Raw genomic sequence first — 27,430 nt, forward strand, 5'->3', positions numbered from 1 at the left:
AAAAAAAAAAAAAAAAAAAAAAAACAAAACACCTACTTTTATTTATGAAGGGAGGGAAAGCCAGGAAGAGAGCCGGGTAAGCTAGAAATGAAAGATAGAGACCAGGCAGAGATATACATGAGAGTTTATTTGTCAGAACTGACAAATAAAGAACGTCTCTCTATAGGAGAGAGAGGCAAAACAGGCTTGAGTTCTGGGACTTTTATGGGGAGGCTCAGGAATCAGAGTCAGGTGGGTCCTAATGTGGTAGTTAAGGGTTGGATTGGTATGAGGGAGTGGTGAGCCTTTCTCAGAAACACCCTTGGGTGGGAAAGCGAAACTTTTTCCTTAAGATGGCCATCCAGATGCTAAGCAAGGATCTTATAATGTAGACTTCTGCAAATTGCGAGCCTCTGAACCCCACCACACCACACACACACACACACACACACACACACACACTAGGTATGAAGTTCTAAAAATTTCTGGTGTAGAGGGATGAATTGATTTAGGCGAAAACTCCCCCCTCTGGACCAGCTGCAGTCAATAAACCTGCTTCCTGCTGATTCCTTGGTGTTCAGCCTCACCTGTCCTACATCACTATGTATGACAGAGATTGCATTAACTGCTTGATAGTAACTGATTCCACAGTGACTTCCACATCTTATGTATTATCAAAGTTCTAATTTTATGTATTTTGTCAATTAACTGGATTCCCTCTCATACCAGCTTTTTTTCCTTCTTTTCCTTTTTCTTTAGACCTTCCTCCAATTCAGTTTTGTATACTATCATTAATGCTTAATCCTCTCAATCTGTTCTAAATTATTTCTCTCCCACTTTTCTCCCTGGTCAATGGAGTTGTAGATATCATTAGTAACAATTTTTATATCATATGTTGATATATGATTTACTCTTAAATTAAAAAGTGGAATTGGTGGTTGAAAATAGCACTTTATGCTGATCAGATGTGTTGAAGTGAAAATGTACACTAATCCTGGGACTTAAGATAAAGAGATAACTGTTCACGAAGGGACCCCCCCATACAAAAGAAGAGGAACACATCTCAACAGATGTGCAAATATAGGACCTCAGAAAACATGCCTCCAAAAATTTATAATGTTCCCCCCCTCAATAACTGAATGCACAGATGTTAATGTGGATAAAATGCCAAAGAATTCAAAAAGTTGATAGTTAAAATTATCATTGAATAAAAGAAGATTTAAGAAATAAACTAAAAAAGAAAATACATAAAGTGGAAGAGAAATTCAATAAAAAGATAGAAATTCTGAAAAAGAACCAAACAGAAATCCTAGAAATGAAAGACTCAATAAATCAAGAAAACAAAAAGTTTAAAGTCCCACAATAGATTAGATCATGTCAAAGACAGAATTTCAGGTATTAAAGACAAGGTATAGGGGCTGGGATTGTGGCTCAGCAGTAGAGCACTCGTCTAGCATGTTCAAGGCTCTGGGTTCGATCCTCAGCACCACATAAAAATAAATAACATAAAGATATTGTGTCCAACTACAACTAATATATATATATATATATTTTTTTTTTTAAAGACAAGATATATGAACTTCAACATTCAGTCGGCAATAAAGAAAATAATAATCTTTTATTAGAACATATAAGAACTCTGGGTCAACATTCTGAGAACAAATTTAAGAACTACTGGAATCAAAAAGGAATCTGATACAGGCTTATGGCCTGGATAACCTTTCCAGGGAAATGATAATAACAGAAAAATTTCCAAACTTTGAGAATGAAGTGAACACATAGACACAAGAAACATTCAGAAGCTCAAGTAGACAAGATCAAAAAAGAACCTCTCTAGGACACATTATAATTAAAATGCCTAACATACAGAGAACAAGGATAGAATTTTTAAACTCATCAAGAGAAAAACATCAGGTCACATTTAGAACCCTAAAGCAAGCAGGAGTAAGTGGCAACTCTACAATCAGAATCTGATTTATCAGCACAAACTCTAAAAATCCAGAAGGGCTTGTTACACATCAATCCAAAGCCTGAAAGAATATAACTACTGACCAAGATTGCTATATCCAGCAAAGCTGTCCTTCAGAATTGAAATAAAAACCTTCCAAGATAAGCATAAACTAAAAGAGTTCATGACTACTAAGCAAGCACTTCAAAATAAAATAAAAAACCACTTGAAAATATTACACAGCAAGGAAATTAAAAACAAATTCCTGAGATTACAAATGAGAAACAGGACTGAATTAAACATTAGAAATAAATCAAAATGGCAGTAATTAATAAACATCTCTCTATAACACTGAATATAAATTATCTTACCTCTCTAATTAAGGCATCGACTGACAGAGTAGGTTAAGAAAATAAGACTACATATTATTTGCAAGAGATTCATCTTAGAAACAAAGACAGTCACAGGCTGAAAGTGAAAGAATAGAAAATGATATTTAGAACCCCAAAGCAAGCAGGAGTAAGTGGCAAGTCTAATATCCAAGAAAGCAAACTTAAAGACTCAAGTTAATCAGAGGAGACAAAGGTACAATCCAAGAAGAAGATATAATAATGGTAAATATTTATGCCCCGAATTTCAGTGCACCTCATTACATAAAATAAACACTACTCAACATAAAGACTCAGATAGACCCCAATACAAAAATACTGAATGATTTCAACACACCTCTTTCATCAGTAGATAGGTCATCCAGACATAAAAATCACTAAACTCTACCAATTTTATGTAGACCAATGGAATAGAAGACCCAGAGACAAACCCACATATGTACAGTTATCTGATCTTTGATAAAGTTACCAAAAACATACACTGGAGAAAAGAAAGTCTTTTTTAACAAATGGTTCTGGGGAAATTGGATATCCATATGTAGAAGAAAGAAACTAGATCTCTATCCTCTCACCTCACACAAAAGTTAATTCAAAGTGAATCAAAGACCTAGGAATAAGACCAGAAACTGCAACTGCTAGAAGAAAACATAGGGTCAACATTCCAACATATAGGCACAGGCAACACCTTTCTTAGTAAACCTCCTAAAGCTCAGAAAATAAAACCAAGAATTAATAAATAGGATTGTATCAATTTAAAAAGCTTCTGCACAACAAAGGAAATAAGAGTCTGAAGAGAGAGCCTACCAAATGGGAAAAAATCTTTGCCAACTATTCTGCTGACAGAGAATATATAAACAACTCAAAAAGCTTAACATCTAAAACCCAAATAAACCAATTAACTAATGGACAAATGAATCAACTGATATTTCTCAAAAATAATAGACAAATGACCAACAAATATATGAAAATATTTTCAACATCTTTAGCAATTAGGGAAACTCAAATCTAAACTACACTGTGATTTCATCTCACTCCAATCAGAATGGCAATTATCAAGAACACAAATAATAAACATTGGCAAAGATGTGAGGAAAAAGGAACACTTACACAAAGAGGTGGGACTGTGAATTAGTACCACTATGGAAATCAGAATGAAGTTTCCTCAAAAGACTAGGAATGGAACTACCATATGACCCAGGTATCTCACTCCTTGGTATTTACTCAAAAGAATTAAAGTCAGCAATACATGGATACCCTTGTTCATCACAATTCATGATGGCTAAGTCATGGATACAGCCTTAGGTGTCTGTTAACAGACGAATGGATTTTTAAAATGTGGGTGATAACACACACACACACACACACACACACACACAGCCATAAAGAAGAACAAAATTATGTCATTTATAGGAAAATGGGTGAAACTAGAGAATACCATCTCAAGTAAAATAAATCAGATTCAGAAAGTCAAGGATCACGTATTTTTTTCTAATATGTGGAAGCTAAAAAGAAGGGAGAGAAAGGGCATCTTGTGAAAATAAAATAGAGAGCAGTAGAGAGGATGGGGTTTAGAGGAAGGAAAGAGGAAAGGGAAAGAAGAGTTGCTATATGCAGGTACAAATATATCACAATGAAGCCTGCTATTTGATATAGTTCTTTAACAAAAATATATTTTAAAAAAACAGATGTTGATGACAAGTCTGGAGAAGACTGCAAAAAGGAGGCGGGGGAGAAGTCTTCTGGGTTTCAGGACTTTACTCTGGATCTTTTAGTCAATGATCCACTACTCCAAAACCTAAAAGTAGCTTGAGTATCTTAGGTTGTAGGCAGCCTACACCTTCATAATTACCAAGGGAGACCAGGGCTTTCTAGGGTCCAAGGTACTTCAGAAGATCTGTCAATGAAGGAGAAAGTATTTCCAATTTGGGTTCAGAGTGAGTGGTGTTAAAGATCTCCAGTGTCTGTCTAAAAATGGTGGTGACTAGTGTTCCTTCAAAGTTACATTGGAAACAGCCAGCTAAAGTGATCAGATATATAATCATTATAGCCCTCTGTTCACATGAACCCTAAACAGAAATTTTGTGCATCCTTGAAATAAGTTCTAATCTACACAATGGGGTCTCTGGTAGCAACTAGAAATCTCTGTTTAAAAGAAAAAAATATGTGAAATAAAACAGTTCAAAGAATTTATCATTTTGATAGATTTTCTAGGAATTTATTTTTATTATTCTGTGTATGTGTGTTTTAGCATAGTAACTGTTTATTGTGATAAAATTCACATAACAGCATGTGACATTGATCATTTTAACTATTTTAAAAGTGTACAATTCAGTGGAATTAAGTATCATCATGATGTTGTATGGTTTACACCACTCTAGTTCCAAAATATTTTCATCATCCCAAAAGGAAACTCAGTACCTAGTAAACAGTGACTTTTATTCTCCTCCCCCATCCCCTGGTGACCATCAATCTGTATGAATTTGCCTAATCTGTATGCTTCATATAAAGGCAGTATATTATATGTTATATAAAATATGACCTTTTGTGCCTGGCTTCTTTTCCTTAGCATTTTTTGAGGTTCAGTTGCTTTCATGGTTGACTAACACTCCAATGTATTGGTATACCTTATATTGTTTTTCCATTCGTCAGTTCATAGACATTCAGAATGTTTCCACCTTTTGGCTTTTGTAAATAGTACTATGCCGCAGCCCGGCTGGCTGGGCAAAATAACCGGGGGTGACGAATAACTTGTGTACTTCATACAGCAGGAGTGGAAGCCGTTTATTGCAGGACAGGAGCAGTATTTATACATTCCACACAGCTTATCTAATTAGCATAAACTAGATACATCAGTCAACCAATAAGGAATCTCTACACTTAATGGCTCTCTTTTGTTACTTCTCAAACCACTCCCTCTGGCATTTTGCCAGGCACCATCCAGACTTGTTTAAGAACTCTAACATTCCCCTGGCAAAATGCCAGGTGTTATTTTGACTTGTTTACAGACTCTAACATTTCCCCCTTTTGTTTAATTTAAATAACGAGCATAGTGGTTTTTACAAAAACACCATAAATAATCTGCTACAAGCAGAAAGGGAGGATACAAAATGCCACAATACCAAGCCAATTGATGGCTCCATGCAAGAAGCCCTTGGAAAAATTATACCAGCAATGACACTGTTAGCAAAGATACCGAGTTACAATTTGTTGTAGATTACAGTTTGTTGTCTCAGTCCAGGTAAAGCAGTGTCTCAATAGATTAACTCACAGTCCAGGTAAATCACAGTCCAGGTAAGTTCTGCAGGCAGCTAGCTTAAATCACAGTCCAGGTAAGTTCTGCAGGCAGCTAGCTTGATCCGAAGTCTCGTCTGTTTCTCAGCCGAAGTCTCGTCCGGTTTTCAGCAACACTGGAAATTCTTCCACCTTGGTCTTTACCGGCACTGGGACGAAGGCAGGAACTCCGGATGGCTAAAGAAAATCCTGTAGCATTCTACTAAGAAAACAACCTTCTGAACAATTTAGTACATTATCTCAAGGTTTTTTTGCATTTGAAATAAGCATTAATAGTGCTCATTACTCATCAGCTTCCAGGTGTGGGAGAACCATTGTAGCTTAGTTATTGGCATTGAAAATGACCAAACATCAGGGACACCAGTAGCGTCTTCTGCTGGCTGTAGTGCCTGGGCAGCCCCAGATGGCCCTGGGGAGTGTCCCGGACTCAAACTGCTACTGGGCACAGGGAGCAAGAGCCTGCGAGACTGTGCCTCCAGGTCAGGTCTAGATTTGGGTTTGGGCTCTCGGTAGTAGAAGAGCTGGCTCCCCGGCCAGGAGGCAGGGAAGGGCCAGTCGCCGCCGCCTCTTGGAAAATCCTTGCTGCGCTGTGACCGGCTTGCACACTCGGCAGCCGCCTCTCCGCTTCACGCACCCTCCGGTAACGAAAAGTATTTAGTAATAGCCTTTTGCTGCAACTTTTTTCCTGATAATCCTTCTTCTTCTGAACTTTCTTTTTCTTTCTGACTAGAGTTCCTGGGCTCTTATCAACACATGCCCTAACTATTCTTGGTTCCACTGGGGTGCCTTCTTCTCTTAGAAATTTACTTCTCACCCCTTCCATATTTTCATCACAAAGACAATACAATACACTGAGACAAAACAAGACACAAACATACTGTATCAATCTTCTCCATTTTCTCAAAATGGCCATTTTTCCTCTCGGCCTATCTGCCTAGGGACGAGCAGATTTGCTCCCGTCCTATCTGTGGACGGGCAGCTTTTTTTCGTCACTTACCCCCGAGTGTCCCAGGGCTCCCCGTAACGGGCCACCATCTGCCGCAGTCCGGCTGCGGCAAAATAACCGGGGGGTGACGAATAACTTGTGTACGTTGATACAGCAGGAGTGGGAGCCGTTTATTGCAGGACAGGAGCAGTATTTATACATTCCACACAGCTTATCTAATTAGCATAAACTAGATACATCAGTCAACCAATAAGGAATCTCTACACTTAATGGCTCTCTTTTGTTACTTCTCAAACCACTCCCTCTGGCATTTTGCCAGGCACCATCCAGACTTGTTTAAGAACTCTAACATTCCCCTGGCAAAATGCCAGGTGTTATTTTGACTTGTTTACAGACTCTAACAGTACTACTATTAATATTTGTGAACAAGTTTTTGTTTGAACATCTGTTTTCAATTAGATTGGGTATGTACCTAGAAGTGGAATTGTTGGGTGGTATGTTTAACTTATTGAGGAACCACCAAACTCTTTTCACAATGACTGTACCTTTTTACATTGCTGCCAGCAATGTATGAGGGTTCTAATTTCTCCACATCCTCTAAGACTTGTTGTTTTCTGTTTGGGTTTTTTTTCCTCATTTTTAAATAGATAAAATTGTATATATTTAGTGTATGCAACATGATGTTTCGAAGTACGTTTGTGGAATAGCTAAATTTAATTAACATAGGCATTACCTCAAATAGTTTTCATTTTATGATGAAAACACTTTATATCCATTCTCTTAGCATTTTTCAAGAATATAATAAATTATTAAATATACCCACCATGTTGTACAATAGCTCTCTTGAACTTATTTCCCCTAACTAAAAGTTTCTATCCTTTAATCAACCTCTCTCCAACACTCCCCCACATTCTATAAATTTTTAATAAATATGTATCAAATATAAATAGTAGGTCAGTAGATTTCATATTCTAGTGTCTTCAGAAACAATGTGAGGCTGGATATTTGTTTTTTAGTAGAAATACTAGGGCCACACACTAACCCCAGAAATTCTAATTCAGTAAATGGTGATTTTATGACACTCTTCAGTTTGAGAATCACTGAGTTAAATGATTAAATGCTTGTGCAAATATATAAGGAATGATATTACAACTTTGTTGTTTTCTTTTCTTTTTTAGATTTCTGAACAAAGAATGTATTCACCATGATTTTTCTTATGTGATTGACAAGTAAGGAACATTAGCATTGAGTTTTTTATTAATGTTCTAATAGTAATTTATAATCAGTACTTATTCATTGAATCCCTGTTAATATCTATGTGTTTGGCTTTATACTTTATAGTCAGTTTCAGTATTAAGCCAAACATGTAGACAATATAACTAACCTCTGAAATATACAAGAGAAAGACTTAGTCATAATCTCCTCCTTCAATTTATTTCGATAAACAAAGCAAGCCTCATATTTAGTCTCTAGTTTCAAAATCATTCCCTCTAGTTTAAGGAAGATACAGAAGAGTATTTTTTTCTAACATCATTTTTCTCTAATTCTAGTAAAGGATTTACCAGGAAAGTCCTGACACCAAATAGTCTAGTGACTGAAATTTATACTATGTTTTGTATTTAATTTTACATATTTTAATAATGTTATTTATTGAAGACATAACTAAACAAAATATTTTACTTTTGTAAAATAAAGATCTTTGTAAAAATAATCTTTTAATATATACAGGTCTATCAAAAGTATAGAAGTCCACAGCCTCTAACATACTTATAGGAATCTTTTAGAAGTTGTGAAATTTGGGGTTGGGTGTGGTGGCGCATGCCTATAATCCCAGTGACTTGGGAGCCTGAGACAGGCAGATCACAAGTTCCAGGACAGCATGGTCAACTTGGTAAGAACCTGTCTCAAAATAAAAAATAAAAAAAGACCAAGGATGTGGCTCCTCAATGGCAAAGCATGCCTGAAGTGATTTAACTTCAAGACAGGATGGAGAGGTGGGGGAGTTTATATGCTCTAGGTTGCAATGCTTGGTATAGGCAGTGGGTGAAGTAGAAGGGATGAGGAGAAAATGTGTAGTAGTTGGTGAGGGCACCACCTTACAATGTCTATGTGGCAGCTGGCTGGACCTGACAAGTAAGAATATGAAATAGGTTATATCCACCATGGAAGGAATTTCTTGAGTCTCTCTCCTGGAGATACATAGAGCAAGTGAGAAGTGACAAGTGATTCAAGTTAGAGACTGACAAAGACAGAAAATATGTGAGAGAATGTGGTTTTGAAGGAATAAACCCTTGAGTTCATGAAAGGGGAGGAGAACTGCAGTGGAATAGAGCAAAGAACATGGACTTGATAATCATGCAACTTCTTAGTAGTAAGGCAAGATTTGTAGCCTTGAACAAGTTTTGTACAATTCTGAGAATGATGCCATACATACAAATGAAAAACAATAATTCATACCTTTTGTTGTTACAAGAATATGTTAATATGTGTAGAAAGTACCTGAAACATAATAAGCACCCAACAGTTTATGCTTATGTTTACCTATTTGACTTTCATGACATCTCTTTACCTAAACAAAGTGTTGGTCTTACTTTTTTATGTTTTAAAAAAAGAGAGAGAAATAAATAGTGAAGAATGTCATTTTTTTTTGCAGGTCATATCTGAGAGATAAACCACCTAAAAACTTGGTAAGAAAATTGTAATTTTTGTCAATGAGTCAAATATATACAATAACTAAAGTACTCTTCCTTTTCTAGAAAATAAGCTATAACTGGTCACAATATGGTTGCCCATTGAGACTTGATTCCAGAGAGGAGTTTCAACCTTTCATTCAATTGTAAGTTTATCATTAGAATTTTTAACATATTTTATAATTTCAAAATAGAAGTTTGAAAACAAGACAAATTACTCTTGCATGTAATAATGAACTTTTTTGAGTACTCAGTTCATGCAAGACTTGGTTTTCAGTATTAATTATATGAAGTTGGACAAATGGCTTCTGCATGTTGAGAGAGGTTACAGTTTAGCCACTGTGACATAAGAGGGTAAGAACTGAGAGCCTTCTCAGGCATGCAGACAACCCTCCCTTTATCCTCTCCAAATGTCTCCCCAGGCAACCCCTGCCTGGATACGGCCTTGTGAAGGTGACATGACTTCTCTTCTCATAAGCTTATAATAAGTGGAACTTTGTAAGGAAAGAATTTTGAGTACTCATATTGAGGAGATCTCAAAAATATTATTGCTAACTTTACTCGTGTGTGTGTGTGTGTGTGAACTGAACTCAAGGCATGGTGTATGCTAAGCACATACTCTACCTGTAGCCACTGCCCTTGATTTGGTTCTTTTATTCTTGACTTATGACTATAAAAGTTAAACAGACTATTACAAAATTTAAAATACAGAAAAATGTAAGAAGTAAATGACCACGTTTCTAAATGTTCTGTTATTATAAACAAAATTATGTTGAATATTTGTTTATGTACATGGATATTTGGACACTAGTCCAGTTATGCCATTAGGATAAGCTATCAGAAGTGAAGTCCCTGGGTCTAAAACATCAAAAGTCTAGTGACAGCTTTCAGATTTGGAGGACCACTTAGGCCAAAGACAATGTGAATCTCTCAAGGTGAATAGGTGTAGAAGTAATGAATCCGGTGCTCCAATTTAGTTTTGTTATCAGAGATCTCCCCAGTTAGGATCCAGAAGGCCTCTGCTAGCATGTTGCACCCCCATTTCCATCTTCCTGCCCCCAAATTGCCACCCATAGCTCTTCTAAGTTTCTACCCTGTGCTCTTTCTCTCTCACATCATAGTCCTATAATCCGGTCAAAATTCTCTGTACTCTCAGGCTAAACTATCATCTTCCTTTGTTTGGTTCTCCTAAACATATAATCATACCACTGCTTTTCCTGGGCACCTAAGTCACTCTTTTTCCTACTGAGGCCTGGATTTTGTTCTTGTGTTCTTGCTTACATAATGCTTAATCCCTCAGGAGTAAAAGTTTTAAATCTGGATGTTCTCTCCCACCCACTACAGTACACTCTTTGGGTCAGTTCATCACAATTACACACCTATTTTTTACCAAGTACTGTGCCAAGCACCCTTGAAAGGCGTACAGGATTTCTAACCTCAGAATTCAAGAGTCTGATAATTAGACAAACATATGAGTTGGTATGCTAAGCAGAATGATAGAAAGGGATGTGGCATGGGTGTTGGTATTGAAACTCAAAAGAAAAGAATCTAACCCTGCTATTAAGGGAGATGGGTTCTGGAAAATGTTCTAGAAAATTTGCATTTCAGCTGAATCACTGCGTCTTAAAGTTAGCTGAGCCAAGAGAGGGAAGAGGAGAAATGGGAAGGTAATATAAATTCCACTAGGTAAGCCTTTCAAGCAAAAGTGGTATTTTAGGGAAGAAAATTTATTGTTCAACAAGTATGATGCTGTTGGAACATAACGTGTCAGCATAAGAGGCTGGTGAGCAATTCCAGCAAATTTCTATCAGGATATTTTACAGAATTTGACAATCAGACCCTAAATTTTTTATGAAAAAAACAAAGGGCCTAAAATAGTCAAATATCTTATAGAATTCAAGTTCTAGAAACGGCAGAGTGATTTTATTTAACATAACCTCTGCCCAGTGATAATTACATGCTGTGATGTAATTATGATGGAGGGCAAAAACTGGTAGGGATATTAGCCTTGAAAGAAGATTTTCCTGAGATTACTTCCCACTTTTTGGCAGGATTGAGAGAATATGGCTTTAACAGAAAGTGACAGTCCTAGTGGACTCAAGAGATAGAAACTGAAGTTTAGGACTGGCAGAGTAGCTATAAATTTAGATGAAAAATCTTAGAAAGGAGAATCATTTCAAGGGAGAAACAAGACTTTTGAACTGTGCATGTATGGGGAATGGCTCTTAGGAACCAAGCACAAAATAACTGTTTGGAGGTAGAGATGATAACAACTGTCTGATGCTGGGAAAGAACTACTAAAGTTTCAAATCCTAACACCTTGGAGTGGGAAACACCTTGGGCTTTCCATTGACAACAGAAGAGCCACACCTGATAATTAAGCCAAGGACAAAATGCTAAGAGTAAAACAAAACAAAACAAAAATTTTAAAGTCCTAACAAGGCTTTAAAGTAAATTTCATTAGGATCAAAGAAATCCACCAGTTAATTTATATTGCTCCCAAAACAGAAATACAACTCTTTAAAGAAAATAATAAAATCCAGCATCTCATGAATAATTTTTAATGTTCTACTCAAAATAAAAAATTACCAATCATCCAAAGAAGCAAAAAAAATGACCCATAATCACTAGAAAAGTCAATAGCAGCAGACCAGAGATGACCCAGACACTGACTGATATTTAGTAGAAGAGGACTTTAAAACAGCAATTATAAATATGTTAAAGAATTCAGAGGAAAAGTACAGAGTATGGCCTAACAGATGGGGAATGTCGACAAAAAATTGCTAACTAAAAAAATAAATAAATAAAAGAAACAAATTAGAATGTTAGGATTTAAAAATACAGAATTTGAAATTTAAAAATAAAAGTTTTATAGCAAATTGAGCAAAGCAGGTAAAAATATTGACGAAACTAAAGGGAGCTCAATGGAAATTATTCAAAATGAACCACAGGGGACAAAAGTTTAATTAAGTGCCTCCACAGACTATGGACAATATCAAACAGTTGGCCTTAAATATTTTTAGAAGGAGGAAAATAAGAAAGAATAAATTTTTAAGAAATATTGGCTGAAATTTGCCCAAATCTAGTGGAAAGCATTAGCCCACAGGTCCCAGAAACTCAGTAGACCCCACACCGGGTAATATGAAGACCACACAAAGATACATCAGACAAAATGATGAAAGGTAAAGATAAAATCATTAGATTCTGCTGGAAAGGAAAAAAAGAAAAAAATCATTATATTCAAGAAAACACTGATAAGAAGGATAACCAACTTTTTGTCTAAAATAGGGCCATGTGACAAAAGAATGGCACTTTTAAGTGCTGATGAAAAAAAAGAATTATTAAGTTAACTATCAAGTTAAACATAGAATTACCATATGATCCAACAAATCCACTTTGGGGTATCTAACCCAAGTAATGAAAGACAAGATCTCAAATAGATATTTGTACATCAAAATAGCAGCATTATTGACTCTAGTTAGTTTTATGGAAGCAATCCCAAGTGTCCATCAATAGATGAATGGATAAGCAAAATATGATACACAGATAGCCTCTGACCTATGAGAATTTGACTTAAAATTTTTAACTTTACAATGGTACAAAAGTAATATGCATTCAGTGACTGTACCTCCAATTTTGAATTTCAGTCTTTTCCTACAGTAAAGAAAGCCATTCCATTTTCACTTTCAGTACAGTGATTAATAAATTGCATGAGATATTCAATGCTTTATTATAAAATGGGATTTATTTTGGTGATTTTGCCCAACTGTAAGCTAATGTAAGTGTTCAAAGCACATTCAAGTTAGGCTAGGCTAAGCTATTATGTTCAGTAGATTAGGCATTTTAAATGCATTTATGATATTTTCAACTTATCATAGGTTTATTGGGACATAACATCAAAAGTCGAGGAGGATCTACGTACACACAATAGGATATTATTTGGCATTAAAAGGGAAGAAAATTCTGACATATACTGAAACAAAATCTTTTTTGTTGTTCTTTTTAGATATACATAACAATAAAGAATATTTTGACATACTATACATACAGGGAATATAACTTCCCATTCCTGTGGTTTTATATAATGTGGAGTTAAACAGGTTGTATATTCATATATAAATATAGGAAAGTTATGTTTGATTCATTCTACTGTCTTTCTACTCCCATCCCCTCTCCCTTCCCCTCTCCCTTCCCTTCATTTCCCATGTCTAATCCAGTGAACTTCTACTCTTCCCTCCCCCACAACTCATTGTGTGTTAGCATCCCCATATCAGAGAGAACATTCAGCCTTTGATTTGAATGGATTGGCTTATTTCACTTAGCATGATAGTCTCCAGTTCCATCCATTTATCAGCAACTGCCATAATTTCATTTATCTTTATGGTGAAATAATATTCTATATACCACATTTTCTTTATCCATTCATCTGTTGAAGGGCACCTAGTTTGGTTCCATAGCTTGGCTATTGTGAATTGAGCTGCTATAAATATTGACATGGCAGCCTTACATCAATATTTTGCTGATTTTAAGTTCTCTGGTTATATATTGAGGAGTGGGATAACTGGGTCAAATGTTGGTTCCTTTCCAAGTTTTCTGAGGAAACTGCATTCTGCTTTCCAGAGTGGTTGTACCAATTTGCAGTCCCACCAGCAATGTCTGAGTGTAACTTTTTCCCCACATCCTGCCAACATTTATTTTTGGTATGGAAGATTATTAGCGTCTCATTGGGGTGGGGAGTCTGCCCAGAAGAATTGAAACCACCCTAAATCTTAATATCTCTAATAACTAACAAATAATAGAACACAAACACTAGTCCACATGGGTTCTTAACTAGACAAAGAGAAAATAGCTCTAGTGATTTATTTAATGGGGTACATCAAAGGCAGGGATAAAGTTTCAAGGGCGCGGAGTCTTGCTTCCTGATGTCTTGCAGTCAGCAGATTGACATCTCAGCAAGTCACACCCATCTCAGGTGCTGTGTGGGATCTTAGGCAGACCTTGAGGGGGAAGTTCACCTGCATCAGGCAGTCAATTCCTGTGGAGTGCCTCAGGGAGTTCCCAGTCCCAGACTTATCCCCTCAAGAGGCTACTATGCACAAAATAGTCCACACACAGCCCACAGACAGCTTGTAACAATTTATTGTAACTTGTATTCTTGATAATTGCCATTCTGACTCTGTGTAGTAACACCAGAAAATCCCGAAGACATTGTGCTAAGTGAAGTGAGCCAGTCACAAAAGAACAGATACTGTACAATTCCACTCATAGGAGGTATTTAGAGAAGTCAATTCACAGAGACAGAAAATATAATGATGGTTGCCAGGGTTGAGAGATAAGTGGACTAGGGAGTTGATTAATGGGAATTATTTAGTTATTTAGATAAGTGGAATAGGGAGTAATTTAGTTATTTCATTTTGCAAAATGAAAAGTTCTGGAGATGGATGGTGATGATAGTAACACAACAATGTGAATGTACTCAATGTCACTGAACCATACACTTACAAACGTTTAAAATGATAAATTTTATGTTATACTTTGACACAATGCAAAATTTATCTATAGTTAAATATACCATAAACAAAGTAAAAAAGATAAATTGTTAAAGTGTAAATAACATAATAAACCACAGAGGAATGGAGAGAACCCTCCCAAAATCCAAGTTCCTAGATGCCACCTAAGGGTCAACCTTGCAAGCCTGGTTTTCTAAGGCCTGCAAACTTAACTCTTTCAAGAAGATGTTTTTAGTGATAAACAAAATGAAATTTTTAAATAACATACTATTTCACATCCATCAGAATGGAAAAAAAAAAACTAAAATCTTACTCTACTGTGTTTTGCCAGGAATGTAGAACAATAGAAATTCCTCTGTATAGCTGCTTTAAAACATTTGTGTAAGTGTATAAAACTCTTAGATAGCTACTACAGCCACTTTGAAAAGCATTTTGGCAAAAGTGAAAGACATTACATATATAAGACTTTTCATATTTTCACTGTAAATAGATGAAAATTTTTTCATATTAGGGAAAATTTGGAAACAACCTAAAAGCCCATTAATGAAAGAGTAGATGGATAAATTATATAATTAGTTAGAATTATGAACTAGGAAGCTTGTGAGAGAGGAAAATCAGATGCCGTAGTTCAAGTTAAAAGGTAAAGAGGGAGCTGCTGCTGAGAAAAACAGAAAATAAGAGACTAGAAATTTCAAAGGCTGTACCCCAAAGCCTAATATTGAATGGAGAAGATTAGACATAATGTAATATCATTTGTGTATGTTTTCAAATCCAAAAAGTAATACTACATAAGATTTATGGGTCCCTGCATGTAAGTAAAGCAGAAAACATGGGTAGAAATGAGATATAATGATTTTTACATTATTTTCTGTTTTTCTGCATATTTGAAATATTTTCATAATTAAAATATGCTATAGGAACAAGGCCCATGAAAAAACTGAGGAAATAGGATCAAAAGCCAAAAATCAAGGTTAAAAGGGGAAGAACTCATCCTTTAAGACTTGGGGGGCGGGGGGAAAGAGTAAAAGTGAATGTAAAAACTGACTGTTTTGGAGATAAGAATGCAGGAGTTGAGAAAGATCATGTCCTATAGCCTCAGCTTCCTCACATAACGTAGAAAGGAGAGTCCTCTACAAACTGAGAAAAGGGAGGCATTGAGGAGGGGCCTTGAGGAAGATGTCAAAGGTTACTAAGGTTACTATGAGAAGGGCTGAGGAAGGACCAGTCAAAAGATTACAGGAGAGCATCAAAGGCACAGCTGAGGTAAATGGGTCCAATCCCCATGGATGCTGACTTTCTAAAGAAGTCATATTATAACACCCAAGGTTTGGTTTAGATGTTGAGTACAAGAGGAAGAAGACATGAGTGAATTTAGGAAGCTGGTCAGAGAGGGGGTCAGATAATCTGAGATCCTGACTGCGTAAGGAGGGGGTGACAAAAGTGTTGGACGGAACTACCACTGGAGGCACAGAGGATTGGGAAACTCGCAGTCTCCAAGAGGTCAAGGACATGTGGATGATGGAAGAAGTTGAGGTTGAGAATAGATGATTGGAGCAGCACTATTTTGGAGTTGCAGTAGCACATTTTTCTAAAGACAACTTATTCGTGTCTCTGCTACTCAAAATAATTGATAGAGCTTCTTGCTTCCAATTCTCCTAGGATAATCAACCAAATATTAGAGGCCAACTACTGTCAGATTAATAAAGCTTAGTGTCCAGATATATTGAATTATAGCAAAACATAGATGCAAACAGAGTATTCAACCAGGTATTCATCAGACATAAATTCAGGTGCTAATTAATTAATTAGCTTTGAGAATCAGTGGAACTGTGACCACTGGGAAATTATTAGTCCACAGGCTAAGAGAGAATGGCTCAGGAACAAGGTTGGGCAGAATTTTACAGATAAAAGGATAATAAATTTACCATTAAATGCTAATAAGATGCGAAACAAGTCCTGGGAATGTGATCCCACTGGGAACATAAATCATTCCAGTTGGATCATACGTCCAGCTTGAAGGATAGAGGTGATTGGGGGTATGCGGTGTAGATTGCTTGGCTCGAATATGAGAGTTCCTGGAAGGTTGTTTTTTTTTATTGCTAGGTAATCCCTCCAGTGTCAGCAAAGTCCAAGATGTTAAAGCATCCAAATACAGAAAATAAAAGACATAGTGAATATAATGGGATATCCACAAAGTTTGTATGTAATGAATGTAAATCAACAGCGAGGTGTCTTCAATACCAAAAGAGGAACTACCGTAGTGGAAAAATTATCAATTGTCAGAAATTATCCCAAACTATGCATTTCTGAATTTTTCAAGTTATATTAGTATTCTATTTTACACTAATGAACATTAATGAACAGAAACAATGCTTACATTGGCAAGTACTTTTGTCATGTATCCTCAATGAAATAAATAAAACATTATCAAAGATCATTATAAACCCAGAAATTATGGCTCATGCAATGCATCATTATTGCCACTAGATGACACTATAGCTCATTGCTCTTTTAAGAGTTGGCAATTAACATGGTCCAAATCAATATGTATTTATTTATTTATTTATTTAATAGACACAATACCTTTATTTTATTCATTTATTTTTATGTGGTGCCAAGGATCAAACCCAGTGCTTAACATGTTCGAGGCGAGAGCTTTATCAATAAGCCATAGCCACAGTCCTTTTTTTTTTTTTTTTTTTAAGTAAAACGTGGCTTTGCAACCAGTTCGTAATGTCAAGAACCTCATGATTTTCAGAAGATGAAACAAAAATCCTTCTCCTCAAAAGCTGCTAGAATTAAAGCTTTGCTAATCCTGACCCAACTCTGAAACTACAAAAGTGTGCATGTGTGTGTGTGTGTGTGTGTCCATAGGTTTTTTTCTGCAAAGAGTCCAGAGCTTAGAGTTTCAGAATTCTCTGTGACCCCCCCCCCCCTTGACACCAAGAAGTCAAGCACCAATAGGCCAGTTCCTAGCTAGTCATGCCTGTTTGAGTACTGACCTTCTGAGTTCATCTCTTTATGATTTCTCAAAACTAATTAATATGGAAATAAAAAGTAGCTTCTTAGATACCACTTTTTGACACTTAAACTTTTTTCACCCAATTTGTGAGAATAGGTCAATAACTGCTTCTTATAACCAGGCTTGAATGATAGCCATTTATAGCAGGTCTGAAAGCCAGCCACAACAACTCCAAGATGATTTGGACAGGGAAAAAGGAAACACTGTCAAGGACCTATTATTTTCTGTGAATTGCACAGAACTATCAAATGAGACATTATATCAAAAAGTGGGGCAACACTGCAAGATTCGGTAGCCTAGAAGTAGTGACTGAGACCAACATCCTAAGTGAAAATTCCACCCAAAGGGTAAGGGGGACAATTTCCTTCAGAAATATGAGCAATAACTGATGGAGAAAGAAGTCATATAACTATTTTTACAGTCACCAGTTCTAGTATGCAAAGGTATGGCTTTATCAATAATTTCACCTTAGCTTTGGTCTTGAGCCCCTATATTTACATGGTAGTAAAGGGGAAAAAAATCTTTGAAAACCATATTTCTTTGAAAACTCAGAGTCTCAGGGAAATATTCTAAGCCCAGCTGGGCTTATTTACCCAGACCCAGAATTAGGGAAGGCGTATCCTGCTCATGTAGAGCTGTGCTGGTGTCTACTGCTGGTAGAGACTAGCCCCACCTTACCCCTTGCCCATGCTGCTGAGCCTTTGGGACTCAGTCACATCTTCCAGCTGGTTTCTCCTGGGAAATAGGCAAATCTCAGTGCTCATAGTATTTCTGTGATTTCATTCTCTGATGTGTAATAGGCAAATGACAATTTTTTTTTAATTAAGTGACCTCAGGGATATTTGCCTTGCTCTCCCCTCCATTCCTCACCTCCCGTCCTAGACAGCAGGTCTCAGCTACCCTTGTCAACATATGGTCCTTACTAAAGCAAAGGGAGCTATGGCTCAAATTTTATATTAATTTATTATTAGGGTTTTTTATCTTGAATAATACCTGTGATTTCATTCATCTGTTAAAATAGACCTATATAGCAGGCACTAGTATTTGACAGATAAGATAAACTGAGGCTTCAAGAGTTTAAGTAACTCTCCCAGGATCACAAAGCTAGTAAGTGATAAAGACAGGATTCAAACTTGTGCCTATTGGACTTGAAAGCCAGGACTCTTAACTCCTCTATTTCACACTAATTATTGTTTTTGTCTTTGATCTTTCTTTTAGATTTGATGATAATGGCTTTATTGAAGATATCCAAGTAAATTTCATATTGTGGGAAATCCATGGCAGGCATGACTATAGTTTTACTAAAACTATGAAGCAGGTATGATATCTTTGAATTTAAACAGGATTTAGCATGTAATTAGACATGTCTTTCTATTTTAAATCCATATGTAAAAGATCAAAAGAAATAGAACCAGGATGCAGTGGGTCAAAAAAATCACTTCTATATTAAATTCATCGACAACTAAAATTTTGTTTATGAAATGTATTGTCATATAAAACACATATAAAGGAGTGAGGAAAAAATAATGTTTATACAAGAGTGATGCAATTATATATGAATATTTTCTTTTCTCTCCAAACTCTGTTTAATGTTTAATGGATCAAACTTCGTCTGTGGGATGTTCGTCACATTTGTGCTAAATCAAATGGAGAATCTCAGGCTTCAAATTTCTTAACTTCTTTGCATCATTTGTCCCTTCTGACCTTGGTTTCAATGTCTTTCCATCTCCTATCCTCCATGACCAGTTAATCTCAGCCTTCTCTGTGAATTTCCCTCACTTTATCCTTTCAATTTGTAAGGACGTGGCAGAGAGGCCTTACAACTCCTACTCACCATACTTTATCTCCCTGAGTGGGTCTTTCTGTCCTTGAAAGTCTCTCATCATGAAGGAACCCCTCCAGAAGTTATCAGCATTGATTCCTAAGATTGCCCAGAGATATCAGGCTCAAACAAAACCAGGAATGACTCCTTCCAAACTGGTCTTCTTCTCTACCAAACAGTTTAATAACCAAGAGGTACAACCTGCCTACATGGTCGCCAAGAGAACTGAGCTCCACTTGCCACTTCCCAGAATACTGTAAGAACTTATTGTCTTGCAATATGTAACCAAATAAATCCGTTTAACCACACATTCCTCCTATACTGTTCAACACCCAACATGTCATAACTTCTACCCTACTTCTTCCCCAGAGTCTCATCCTTAAACTACTGTAATCTTCTGTTACCTTGGCTCAGAATCCCATTACTCTCTCCCTTCTCAAACCTTTTCATTATACCTTAGGGTTAAGTGCTCTTCCATCCTTCTTCAGTAGAACTTCCTGAGAGAATATCCCTTTGCTCTCTCTTACCCCATATATTTAAATGTGAGGTGTGGAGCTGATGCTCTCCCTAACTCATGGTATCATTGGTTGATCATTATGTTTCCCATTTGTTTGAGGCTCCCACCAACCAGCTGACATCTGTCCTATCCCTGTTTGCTGTTGTCATATACTCAGAACTTGTTTTTCCTCATGCTCTGAAAACAAATATAGTTGACTTCTGAATTCTGTCATCCATCACACAAGGGTATTGCTGGAAAGTTTTCTAAACAGGGACTACACTTCCCAGATCCATTTGCATTTAAATGATGACATAAGAGAGGTTCTCATGACTTAAATATGTGCAGAAATTATGTGTGTTGTTTCCAGATGAAATAATTAAGAAGGAATTCCATTACCTTTGTGTTTCCAATCTTATCTCATAACAGTATGTTACAACAATAATTAAGGATGGGGTAGATCAGAGCATTATAAAAATAATCCAGTGGAGGAACTTCAAGGAGCCACTAGCTTTACAAAAAAAAAAAAGCTTAGGTTTCCAATTCTCAACTTTGAGGAGTATCACCCAACCATCTAACCAGAGACATCTGCATTGGGCTATGTATAATAAAAAAAAAAATTAAACTTTTAATGTGTAAACTCTGAGGGTTGGGGTTTATTATTGGCAGCACCACAGAGACTACCTTGACTAAGATAGCTCCTCCTACTAAAATAGCACCTAAATTTAAACACTCCAGCCTCTGACTTCAACCCCCAGTTCTTTAGCTCTCTCATTGTTATTCCCAATGCTCCTAAGTCTTTTACTTTTTCCTCACATAAACTAGACATAACTGTATTGTACCTTCTGCCTTCCTTTCCCATTTTTCTTCCCTTCTTTTTCTATCCAGTTTGAGCTCCATAGTTTAATTCTCCTGCTACTGTCTTGCCAATGCCTATATCTCACTTCCTCAAGAGTTATTCCTGGACATTGTCATAACAACTTAAAATAGCCATCTTTCTGCCTTTTCCTAACCTATATCTGACTGCTGATCACTTACAGGTCTCAAAGATCCATATGTACACTCATGTTATAATGGCACTGTATATAAGTGCCAAAAAGTAAAACCTACCCCCAAATATCCATTAGTTGAAAAGAAGATAAGCAAAATGTAAACTGCACATGCAGTGAAATACTATTCAGCCTTAGAAGGAAGGAAATTCTCACATTATGCTACAAGTTCAATGAATCTTAAAAACATAATGCTAAGTGAAACAAACAGTTACAAAAAGACAAATACCACACATACTACCTGATTTCACTTATACTTAGAGTAGTCAAAAGTTACAAAGACAGAAAGTAAAGTGGTGGTTGCCCAGTGCTACAGGGAGGTGGAAATGAGGACTTATTGTTTAATTAGTATAGAGTTTTATTTTTGCCACTGAACTGTACACTTAAAAATGAAAGCAGTAAGTTCTGTTATGTGTATTTTGCCACAAAATGAAATAATTGGGAAAAAAATTGATTACCATCAGACATTCTTAGCAATATTTTATGTTGGGAGAAAATGTAGTAACATATTTAAGATACCAAAAGAAAGTAAATTTAGCCAAGGATTTTATATCAAGCAAAAGTGATCTACACTATAAAGGTCACGGACTAAATATAATTAACATGTAAGAAACTCAGGAAATATTATTCCAATTAGCTCTTCCTGAGGAAGTTACTAAATAATAAGCTTCAGATAACCAAAATTACTGTTGATTCAAAGATATTCTAAGAACTAGAGAAAAGTATTAAATACAGAATTACCTGAAAACTAAAACAAAATAAGGAAAGGAAAAATTAAAAGGGGAAAAAACGTAGAGAAAGAGTATAGTGTATGATGGATGTACTCTTTGACAACATAGATATGGTATAATTATAAAATATGATACAGGAGAATTTGAAGAACATGAGCTAGAGAAGAATTAACTGCTTCAATAACTATGATGGTGGAGACAGTATTTGTATTGTTATTCTGAAGCTGTGATGTATGTAATATAAAACAAACCTGTAATTAAGGAATGTTTCAATATTCTCATTCCTCACCAAGTGTTTTGGAATGAAAGCAAAGAGATACATATGTAAGATGGAAGAAGTAAAACAAAAATTCTGATTTTGAGCTAAGCACAGTGGTACACATCTGTAATCCCAGCAACTGGAGCGGGGCGGGGTGGGGGAGGGTGTTGAGGAAGGAAGATTGCAAGTTTGAGGGCAGCCTCAGCAACTTAATTGAGACCCTGTCTCGAAACAAAAAAATAAAAACGACTGGGGATATAGCCCAGTGGTAAAATACTTGTGGGTTCAATCCCCAGTACCAAAAACATCTGAATTGAGTTAAATAAAACATAAACCCATAATGTACTGGATATTGATCTGGATATAAATAAAGATATATTGTTAATATAGAGAGATATAAGTATTGTTCTACTCTGACAATTAAAATCCTTAGAAATAATAAGTATCCTTAATATCTAGATTATTGTCTTAATACACTAGAATTACCATATGATCCAGCAATTTTAGGTATATAAACAAACAAATTGAAAGTAGACTCAAATATTTACATTCCAACATATAAACAGCACTATTCACAATAGCCAAAAAGTAGAAATAATCCAATGCCAACAACAGAAAATGTGACACACACACACACACACACACACACATACACACACAAAATGGAATATGGTCTCACCTTTAAAAAAAGAGAAAATTTCATATACACTACAATATAGATGAACCTTGAGAACATCATGCTAAATGAAACAAGCCAGTCATAGAACAGATAATGTATGATCCAATTTGTACAAGGAATTATTTTTTTCTTTTTTTAAATTTGTTTTAATCAGTTACACATGACAGTACAATGACCTTGACATATCATACATTTTGTACAAGGTATTATGAGTAGTCAAAAATCATAGAGACAGAAAATAGAATGGTGGTTGCCAGCCACCGTGGGGAGCAAGGAATGAAGACTTGTTTAAATTGTATAGTTTCAGTTTTGCAAGATGAAAAGAATTCTGGAGCTAGATGATTATAATAACAATATGAATGTACTTAATGCCACTGAATTGAATGCTTAAAAATTGTGAAAATGATAAATGATATATTTTACCACAATAAAATGAAAATTTAATTATTTTGATTAAAAATGTGGTAAAAGACATTTTTAGACAAAAATTGAGAAAATTTGTGATGAACAGACTTGCACCTAGGCTTACATCAGATTTGCACCAGACTTCTACCAGGGTGCTATTCAAAATAAAAATAAGGTTCAGCTCACCGGGAATCTATAACAATTATAATTGAGATGTATAATTTTTATTTACATTTATAATTATATTAATTTAAAACATATAAATAGAAAATTGAGATAACTAGAAATTAACAAATCCACAAACATCATAGGAAATTTTAACCCAACTCCCTCAGTAACTATTGCAGCATGGGAGACAAAATTTTAAATAGAGGAGATTTGAACAACATGCTTAACAAACTTGGCCTAATAGACTAAAACACCGTACCAACTATTTCAGAATACATATTCTTTCCCAGCACCCACAAATCATTTATAAAAATTAACCATATGTCCTCTTTAAAGTAAATCTCAAGATATTTAATGAGATTGATATTACAGAGTATATATTCTGACTAGAAATCAATAACAAAAAATTAGAAATTTCCATACATATGAAATAAACCAGACATCAAAAAATACATGGAAATTGAAAATATCTGGGAGTTAATGATAATGAAAATAGCAAATATCAAAACTCACTGGATTTATCTACAGTCATGTGCAAGGGAAAATGGATAGGCTTATGTGTGTGTATTAGAAATGAAAATCTGAAAAATTAAACAGTCACATCAAGAAGTTAGATAAACATTAGAAAGTTAAGCTCAAAAAAAGTAAAAGAAAAAAAATAATGAAGTTAAAAACACAAATTAAGCTGGGCTTGGTGGTACACACCTGTAATCCCAGCAGCTCAGGAGGCTGAGGCAGAAGGATCTTGAGTTCAAAACCAGCCTAAGCAACTTAGCAATGCAGTAGGCAACTCAGTGAAACCCTGTCTCCATATAAAAATATAAAAAGGGCTGCGGATGTAGCTCAGTGGTTAAGCACACCTGGGTTCAATTCCTAGTACCAAAAGAAAAAAAAGGGAAAAACCCCAAATTAATAAAATAAATACAAATATAAGATAAAGTAGTCACAAAGACAAAAATTGATTCTTTAAACAAACTATAAAATTAACTCACCACCGAAAATGGAGAAAAGGTTATAAGTAGCCAATATAAGGAGTAAAATGAAAATTCTACAAATTTTATAAACATTAAAAATGCATTAGAGGTTATTATAAACATTTATGTCAACAAATCTTACAAGAACAAGTAGATAAAATAGACAAATGCCTTAAAAATACAACCTACTAAAATATCTTCTGTTACAAAAGAAAAAAAAATAGAAAACTCCAAGCCTATAAATCTTTTCTGATGAAATCTATCAAACATTTAAGGAAAAATTTCTTCAGTTTTATTTTCAGTGGCATCACAATATATTTTCCAGAGAATGGGAGCTGGAGATGATTTTCCAATTCATTTTGTGAAACCACAAGGAGTTGCTAAGAATCTTAAAATAAGAGAGAATTATGGGTCAGTCTGACTCATAAACATGCATACAAAACACCAAAGCAAAACATTAGTAAATCAAACCCAGAAATATATCAAAGAATAATACATCCAGACTAAATGTTATTTATTTCACAAATGAATGAATGGATGATATATCATTTGAAAATGGATTTGGTATATCAAATTCAATATATTAACAGCATAAAGAAAAAAGGGCGTAAGACTATTGTAATATTTGATGAAAAGTTATGCAATTAAGAATTTATTATCTACACATAGCATTATTTTTACAACAAAGCTTATAAAATGAATAATAACTTTCTTAACCTAATAAAATTTAGGTTAAAAAAATTATAGCAGGGCTAGGGTTGTGGCTCAGTGGTAGAGCGCTTGCCTCAAATGTGTGAGGCACTGGGTTCAATTCTCAGCACCTCATATAAATAAAAAATAAAGGTCCATCAACAACTAAAATGAATAAAATAAATAAATTTTTTTAAAAAATATAGCAAACATTATATTAATGGTGAAAATGAAATGCCTCCCTCTGAAATCAGGAATGAAACAAGGGTGGCTATGCCACCATTTTTAATATAACATTGTTCCTGGAAATCTTTGTAATATGGTAAAGGATAAGCAGCAAAAAATAAATAAAAGTTCTAAGAATTGGAAATGAGGGAGAAAACTGTCATATTCACAGGTAGCACAGAGGTTCATGTGAAACACTCAGAATTAACAAGTGAGTTTAAGAAATTCTTTCAACTCAAGGTCAGAATACTAAAGTCAGTTGTTCCTTTGTACATCAGCAAGCAAGTACATAATGAAAGTTTTTAAAAACAAAATTTTCAGTGGCATCACAATATATTAGATACTTAGGAATAAATTGACAATGAAAACTTTAAAATATCCATATATAGGACATCTTTTGACAGAGTGGTTGTTTAAATGAAGCACAGACATGGAAGACAATGACAGAGCTTAACAAGGACGTCCCATTAGAAGATGTGTGGGGACCAGAGGTAAGAAAAACATCTATCTGGAATCACAAATTTGCCCTTAACAAAATCTTTGTGGAAACACTTTGGATTTTAATTTGCTTTGAATCTATTTTTCTCTTATTTTAAAAACACTCTGATTTGTTTTATCTTCTGTCGATTCTGTATTGCATGCCTATAATCCCAGCTACTTGGGAGGCTGAGGCAGGAGGATTGTGAGTTCAAAGCCAGCTTCAGCAAAAGCGAGGCACAAAGTAACTCAGTGAGACTCTGTCTCTAAATAAAATACAAAATAGGGCTGGGGATGTGGCTCAGTGGTCTGGTGCCCCTGCATTCAATTCCCGGTACCCACCCCCCAAAAAAAGACAACCTACCTCCTTTACCTGTCTCCCACCACCACTGCCATGCTGGGGATCAGTTATTTTTTTATTTAAAAATCAAGTAGTCAACAAGGACTTACTTGGATACCCTACTGAAATCAATCCCATGACAGCCTATGTTTCCCTTCCCTATTTTCTTTAATATGATGAACATTTACAACTCTCTTGACACATTTGTCAAGTTGAGGCTCAGATCCAAGAGGGAAGGTTTGGAACTCCCACAGCTGAAAGAAGATACAAGGTACCGTTGGGATAGCAGACATGCTTTATTCAGAGACAGCAGCATCCCTTACCAGCTCCCATTCCCCTGAGCCATTTCCATAGGCCTCTTTTAATATGCAGGCCAGACAAAGAAGGCACATTGCCAATAGGTTACAAAAGTACTCACAAGCAAATGTTTATGTCCTTGACTATGTACTAAAACATAGCCTTCGAATAACTGATGTGATTCTGCAATCTGTATATGGGGTAAAAATGGGAGCTCATAACCCACTTGAATCAAAGTGTGAAATATGATATATCAAGAACTATGTAATGTTTCGAACAACCAACAATAAAAAATAAAAAAAAATAAAATAAAATAAAACATAGCCTTCCAGAAGTGAGGGCCATCTTGGGCCTGCCATATAATACACCCATTTAATATTCCTTGCCATACAATCTATATGTGTATGTCTTTTGCAATTATCTCTTAGAAAGTAGAACCCTGCTTCCTATAGGACACAACAAAAATATGAGCTGCACTTAGAAATACTAACAAACATTACCAGTTTCATCCCATATTGAGGTGACAATGCAAGTCTTTCCCAGGCACATCCAACCATCAAGTAACATAATCTGGACTCACCAGGGTACTCTGGCAATAGAACTCATAGGCATTTTAATGCATACCTAGCAGGCAGAGATGTGTGCTATTCTGGCGTAGTCATGTGTCCAGTTCCCAATAGTATTGCCAAGAACATACCTATGGACAAAAGGACAAAGTTACAGGTACTAATATAGATAAATCATGTCCTTCAGGGAGAATTCATGCCAACTTTGAGTTCCAGGAAAGCACAAATGCTGCCTGAGGTGGCTTTGCTGGGCAGGTGGTACCACACTCATACAGCTTTGTCCTGAACTTCAACAGGTTCTATGTGCACCAGCACTGGGGAATCCTTAATTGGCCAGAGGAAAATTTTTTAAAATGCCCTTTAAAATCTATGTCTCATCTGTGGGACCTGGCCAAGTCATATGTGCGGGGCAGGGGGCATTCACTAATCACCAATGGTGTCACAAGATCACACCCAACCCCTTTTCCTATGGGGCTA

At 35.7% G+C, this 27,430-nt stretch overlaps 1 protein-coding gene across 1 annotated transcript in view; it reads left to right on the forward strand.

Moving 5' to 3' along the window:
* Positions 1 to 27,430, forward strand: part of Catspere (catsper channel auxiliary subunit epsilon) — a 157,557-nt gene that overhangs the window by 110,073 nt on the left and 20,054 nt on the right. The window contains exons 15-20 of the mRNA XM_015483306.1: positions 7,013 to 7,017; positions 7,732 to 7,782; positions 9,207 to 9,240; positions 9,310 to 9,389; positions 18,994 to 19,093; positions 25,678 to 25,764. Of these exons, the coding sequence (XP_015338792.1) occupies positions 7,013 to 7,017; positions 7,732 to 7,782; positions 9,207 to 9,240; positions 9,310 to 9,389; positions 18,994 to 19,093; positions 25,678 to 25,764 (357 nt within the window). The remainder of the gene's footprint in view (positions 1 to 7,012; positions 7,018 to 7,731; positions 7,783 to 9,206; positions 9,241 to 9,309; positions 9,390 to 18,993; positions 19,094 to 25,677; positions 25,765 to 27,430) is intronic.

This window comes from Marmota marmota, unplaced genomic scaffold (assembly GCF_001458135.2).
Source record: "Marmota marmota marmota unplaced genomic scaffold, marMar, whole genome shotgun sequence".
Classification (NCBI taxonomy): Eukaryota; Metazoa; Chordata; class Mammalia; order Rodentia; family Sciuridae; genus Marmota; species Marmota marmota.